The 5,746-nt window shown below is 48.0% G+C and overlaps 1 protein-coding gene across 1 annotated transcript; it reads right to left on the reverse strand.

Moving 5' to 3' along the window:
- Positions 1–3,371: 3,371 nt before the first annotated feature.
- LOC119309241 lies at positions 3,372–4,203 on the reverse strand. Its single transcript, XM_037585276.1, has 2 exons — positions 4,192–4,203; positions 3,372–4,142 (listed from the first exon to the last, which is right to left on the reverse strand). The coding sequence occupies exons 1-2, from the start codon at positions 4,201–4,203 to the stop codon at positions 3,639–3,641; spliced, it is 516 nt and encodes a 171-aa protein (XP_037441173.1). The 3' UTR covers positions 3,372–3,638.
- Positions 4,204–5,746: the final 1,543 nt, after the last annotated feature.

A 5,746-nucleotide genomic window follows, 5' to 3' on the forward strand; every position in this document is an offset into this window, starting at 1 on the left:
GGGGGCGTCCTCATCTGTCTGTACCTAGAATACTCCCATGCTCTGTACTTGGACTCTTCGAAGAACATCAAGAAAAAGGATTACACGCACATAAAAGAGTGTTCTCGATAGTGCCCTGTTAACCTTCAGCCTGTCTGGTGGATATATCAAGGTGAAAAAGTACGGGAAGAACGGGCTAGGTTTCGGCCATAAGACCGACTTCTGCTGCATCCAGCAACCGTACACCAGTAAGGCTGATGGATTCTACCTCATGCATCACCTGATCGAGTACAGAAGGGATAATCAATGCCTTTGCATGTCAGCTATTTCCAACGATGCCGAGATTGTCAATTGGGCCACAAGCATAGGAAGGACACCGGATCATCAAATCCGAGCTAAGTTTTATCACATACAGCTGAACTTGCCCAAGTGATCATGAAGGAGGTCCTCGAACTAACAAGGATGTTCTACCATGGGTCAATCACGCGGGAAGATGTCCGAACATTGCTACTCGCTCAGCGTCTGGACCTGAAGCCTTTCACGAAGCTCGGGTGCTTCCTCCCTGACTATGAAGACTTGGACCGCCGACATGGAGGAATGATTGATGATGACAATGTGTCACTACTATCTTTTTATGGAAAAACTTTGAATTTATGCACGTTGAAACTATGTGATGTAATTAAACCGTCCTCCTGAACTAGCATAGATCGCTCTAGTTAATTAGTGTGGGTATGAGGAACTTCGTCATTTATGTTTACTATAGGTTGCTTGTATTTTGCTAATTTTGCCTCTTTGTGTTTCTTAAGTACTATATTGCATATTATCATTGAATTCATCAACTGACGATGCAGGTACATAGATTAGAGATGGTGAAGGACTGCTACGCCGTATTCGTTGGGAGGGTTCCAAGAGTGTACGACCACTGGCCAGACGCTCAGGCCCAGGTGGACAGGTACCCGCGCGGTAGCCATGGAGGGTTCGACAGCAGAGCCGAAGCGGAAAATAGTTCCTTGATGTGGACGCTCCGGCAAGAGAGGGAGCGAAACCGGTGCCTTAAGAAGTACTACATAGTCGCGCTCTTGCTCATGCTGATCGCTCTTCTCTTCTACATCATGGTTTAGATAGAGATGATGAAACTTGTGTGTGTGCCATGGCCATGCAGTTGCATTTATTTGAGACATGACATGACTTGTGTATCACTATTTTCGAGATGTGGTGATATTTGTGTTGGATTATGATGATGGTATGACGACACTACTGTATGTGTATGGTATGATGAGAATAATGTATGTTTGTTATGATATGATGAAACTAGTGGAGCATGCACAAATACATCACAAATACGTAGAGGGGAAATAAAAATGTGAAAGCAACAATATTAGCAGTAGCGCTGGTAGGCGTCTAGCGGCAGCGCTGATTTATCAGCAGCGTTTGCTTCGGTGCAGCGCTACAGATAATTAGCAGTAGCGTTGGTTGGAGCAGCGCTACTGCTAACCATACTTACCAGAAGCGCAGGTCCAAGCAGCGCTACTGCTACAACTTAGCTGTAGCGCCAGCGCTACTGCTATAGGTATTTCCAGCGCTTTTAGTAGGCTTTCTCCTAGTAGTGTCAATGCAATCTTGACCACTAAAATGGAAAAGAGAAATATTTCAGCTTGGCCAACAACTGTCTTATACATTTTGTAGGGGGCACCTTCTATTTATTTGATGCACCCACCAGGAACTTTTCCTGAAATACACTTGTAAGAGGCATTAATTCCTTGAGATATGTTGACTTTAACTTAAAAGTCACCAAGGGGATTAGATGTACTTTCAGTAGTCTTGACAACGTCCAACAATTTGTTTGGACCGAACATACCCGACTAGGCTCTGTTGAATACACAACCTCTAGCATCCCGGTAGGCCGAGCAGATAGAATAGTCATCCTTCAGCGCCCGGATAGCCCAGGCAACATCCAATAGACAGGTGGACAGAAAGGGCGTTGAATAGCCAGAAACAAGCAACTGGCCAAACATCCACCCCCTCCCTACACACCAACTCAAGAGATGCTACACGTAAAGGCAACACAAACTATGCAACCCCGAAAGAGCTGTCACACAAAAAGAGAGAAGGAACCATGACCCGATGACCTCCAGCATTCGGGTAGCTCCGGCAACGTCAACGGCTGAATGGACAGAGAGTGGCAACCAACAAAAAAAAGAACGACATCAAGGCGACACCCCCCCCCCCACACACACACATGACAATACACGCATGCCCGACACAAAAAACAATCGAACCATTGGACCCAAGAAACGCGACCCGCTGGTCATGGACCACCGGCTTCGGCGCCACGGTGAGGCACGATGCAACTCGATCGGACGGTCCGAAGGCCGCCAGCCAGGTAGAGTGTGGCACCGCGCATCGATTGGACGGAGGAGGGGGCGCGCGAGGCTACAGATGGCCTGAGGAGGGCGGTACTCCAACATCCTTTAAAGTAATAATCTTATTATGCAAAATAAACTAAGTGAATAGCGAGTTTTTGTCATCCAGTACAGCTACCACCGCAACTGCTCGGAGATCCTTGCCAGACTCTAACCACAATGGCTGGGAGATCATGGCCAGACTTAGCTTAGATGTTTCAGGGCTTGAACCACGAAAACATAGGTAAATTCCAGGCAATTTCCGGCCATCGGGTGAGGGCATGAACCAAACACCCTTTTAGGGCTTTCTTGGGGCTGCTCCATCCTTAAAAAAACAATCCACTTCACCAAATTTATTTTGTAGCAGATCCACCTAGTAGTTGTGGCTTCATCATAGAGTAGTGAATCTTGTTTGGCTTTCGGTTAGCTCCAGCTTTAAAGTATGATTTTTTTTGGTGGAAAAGGTTTGTTATGGGCTGCATGACGGGAGGAAAAAAAATGAAGAGGTATGGCAGTGGTGAATAATTTTCCCCTGACTCAACAAAGACTCGCCTAATTAGTATTTTTAAAACACCCTCGGACAGCTTCACGGAAAACAAAAAGTTAGGGCCAAATTTGAGTTCTTTTTTGGCGGAGCAAGACATTATATAGCTACCACGTTAGCTTATGTTTTCTTTAAAGCGGAGCAGGCACTTGCTTCCACGCAGCGAACGCCTCCATAGTCACGGCACACTGGCGCCCACGGTCACCTCTCTTGCTCCTGTGAAACCGAGCAAGAGCTTAAGCACAATACGCATGAGCAGCATTATTGGTGCATACCCCACTTTTTTACTAGTTACAGTAGATTGCAGAAAAAATGAATTTGCAGCCTGACAGCGCACAGTTCCAGTGTGAAATTGATTTTATGCTCCTCGCCTCACTCACAGCGGATTTTCTAATTAGAATTCGTAAACAATCAAGAAACTCTCATGCAAATGCAAAGACTGCACAGAATATTCTCAAGATTTGAAGACAATTCGACATACTGAACTGGTTCCTAGTTCCTACATCAGGCCTACTACCAAATGGCGAACTAAAATGCCATGGTAGCATCAGGCTTATTATTCTTACTCCGTGGGATTTTTCACCAGTCCATGCAACTCCACCTGACCCTGGCAACTTCAGCATTCACACTTGACCAAAGAAGCTCCGTTTTTCCACACTGACCGCAAACGATATGGCGCACCCCAACCATAGTGCAAGTTCATCTTAACATGATCATGCTGCTCGCAAAGTGGAATATAAGCGCATAATGATGTTTGCTCCAATGGTCACTGCGAAGATGATGGCAAGAATGGTCATTGAAGCAGCTCTACGATCCATGGTCACCACGGCTACACCCTTTGCTGCCGCTTTCTTGCTGCCACCATCTTGTCCAAGCTTCATCCTCGTCTCATTCCACCCCGTGTTCGCTGGTCTCTTCTTCTCTGCTGGCTTGAACAGAGCTGGCAGTGAAGGACATGCGGGTGAGTCGATGGGCGCGACCGGCTCTTGTGCCGGCGGTTTCTGCTCCTCATGCTTCGACACATTCTCCACTGTTGCTGTTTCGGTCATGGTATCCACTTTCAGTTGCTCTGAGATTTGTGATTGATGTGCTGTCATCTGTGTTGATGCGGTCTCTTGATCATCGTCATGTCCTTGCCCGATATGTTCTTCATGGGCGACATCCAGGCTGTTGATGGTAGGAGCGCTTTCATCAGAGTTCTTCACACCTTCGGTGGCCTAAACATGACAATTCAGAGGAAACAGGCAGAATAAATAAGGCTACGACCACTGTAGGCATGGATCACCAATGAACACTCAGAGCTGCTTTGAACAAATTAAACTGAGGCAAGAAAAACCAATATACATTTGGTGCGATCTCATTCTCAACGTAGCTGTTCACTGAATTTTGGTCAGGATTCTTCACATCTTCACTGTCCTGAAGCCAAAATTTGGTTGAATTTCCGGAAGTGAACAGCAAGGCGATATGTACTACACGAGAGTTTTTATTTTATTTTCACAGTTGTGCATAGGAAATAGAACTGACCGTATCATTCACGATCTCGACACGTTCCTTGCTTGCGTTTGGATCAAAATTATCTGTAGGTTTGCTGTCCTGAAAACCAAATTAAGAAAAATATTCACAAAAGTAAGGCACGGGCCGCAAATATTGCAGGCAATACACGCATGATGTGTCTTAATTAATGTAAATTTCTCCAAAATTTGCACAGAGACAAACCAATTCATCAGCAACAATTTCATCCACCTGCTCCTGAACATGAAGCTCCTCTGCTTCCTTACCATCCTGAAACCATATTTGCAGATGCATTTTCACACAAACCATCAGGGACCGCGGCGCTGAGCTGGCCGCTGAACGCGGCCGACTGAAGATGCTGGAGCAGAAGTTGAAGATGGAGAGGGCCGAGCTGGACGCCAAGGTGAAGGTCCTGGCTGAGGACCGCGTGGCCTTCGCGGATCTTGAGGAGAGATCTCGCAAGGCGCTGAAGACGCTCTATGATGGTGGCCTGGAGAAGCCGCTGGCTGGGGCCAAGGACAGCCCCGCCCAGCTGCTTCCCTTCTTGGTCGAAGCGCTTGAGGAAATCGTGACCGACGTCGGCCCCATGGCCTAGGTTGAAGCTCGCATCCTTTTTTCTGCGGCGCTGACGCGTGTCCTTAGCCACGTCTACCTTTGCGACCCTGGCGCCAACCTCGACGAACTGCTGCAGCCCGTGGACGCCGAGCGCTTCGCCGCTGCTGCTGAAGTCGTGAAGGGCCGAGCGGAAGCCCTGCTGGCGAAGTTCCGCGCCTTTGCCACTGCGCCCAGGGCAGGTACTGCTGATTCCGCGGCCTCGGGAGGTGGAGCTGACAGAGGCAACACCACCACGGAGGCGGGGCTCCTGGCGAATGACGGCGTTGCCCAAGGGTGATCTTCTCACGACTTGTTTCCTGTTTTAACTCCTACAATATGCACCATGCCTCGTGGAGGTGTTTAAACTTGTGTTTGGTATCGTGAAGATAATTATGGTTTGTAATATTTGCTTCTGGATTTGCTTCGAGATTTTATGGTTTCCTTCCTATTTGCTTTGTGTTGTACGTCGGTAGGGCCCGGTCCCACGCATACCTCAACCGCCGTTAGCCCCGACCGGATCACCAGGATGGAACCAAGGAGTGAGGGGTTACGTGACAAGTTAGGCTCCTGAGTCGCAATGCTCAGGAGTCCCCCTTGACACGCAAACAAAAAATAGGGAGGGAGTGTAGGAGTAGATCTGTCGTTCTACGTCGGCAAGGCCTGGCCCCGCGCATACCTCAACCGCCGTTAGCCTTGCGGAACTACGGAGTGAGGG

Source organism: Triticum dicoccoides, chromosome 5B (genome assembly GCF_002162155.2).
Source record: "Triticum dicoccoides isolate Atlit2015 ecotype Zavitan chromosome 5B, WEW_v2.0, whole genome shotgun sequence".
Taxonomy (NCBI): domain Eukaryota; kingdom Viridiplantae; phylum Streptophyta; class Magnoliopsida; order Poales; family Poaceae; genus Triticum; species Triticum dicoccoides.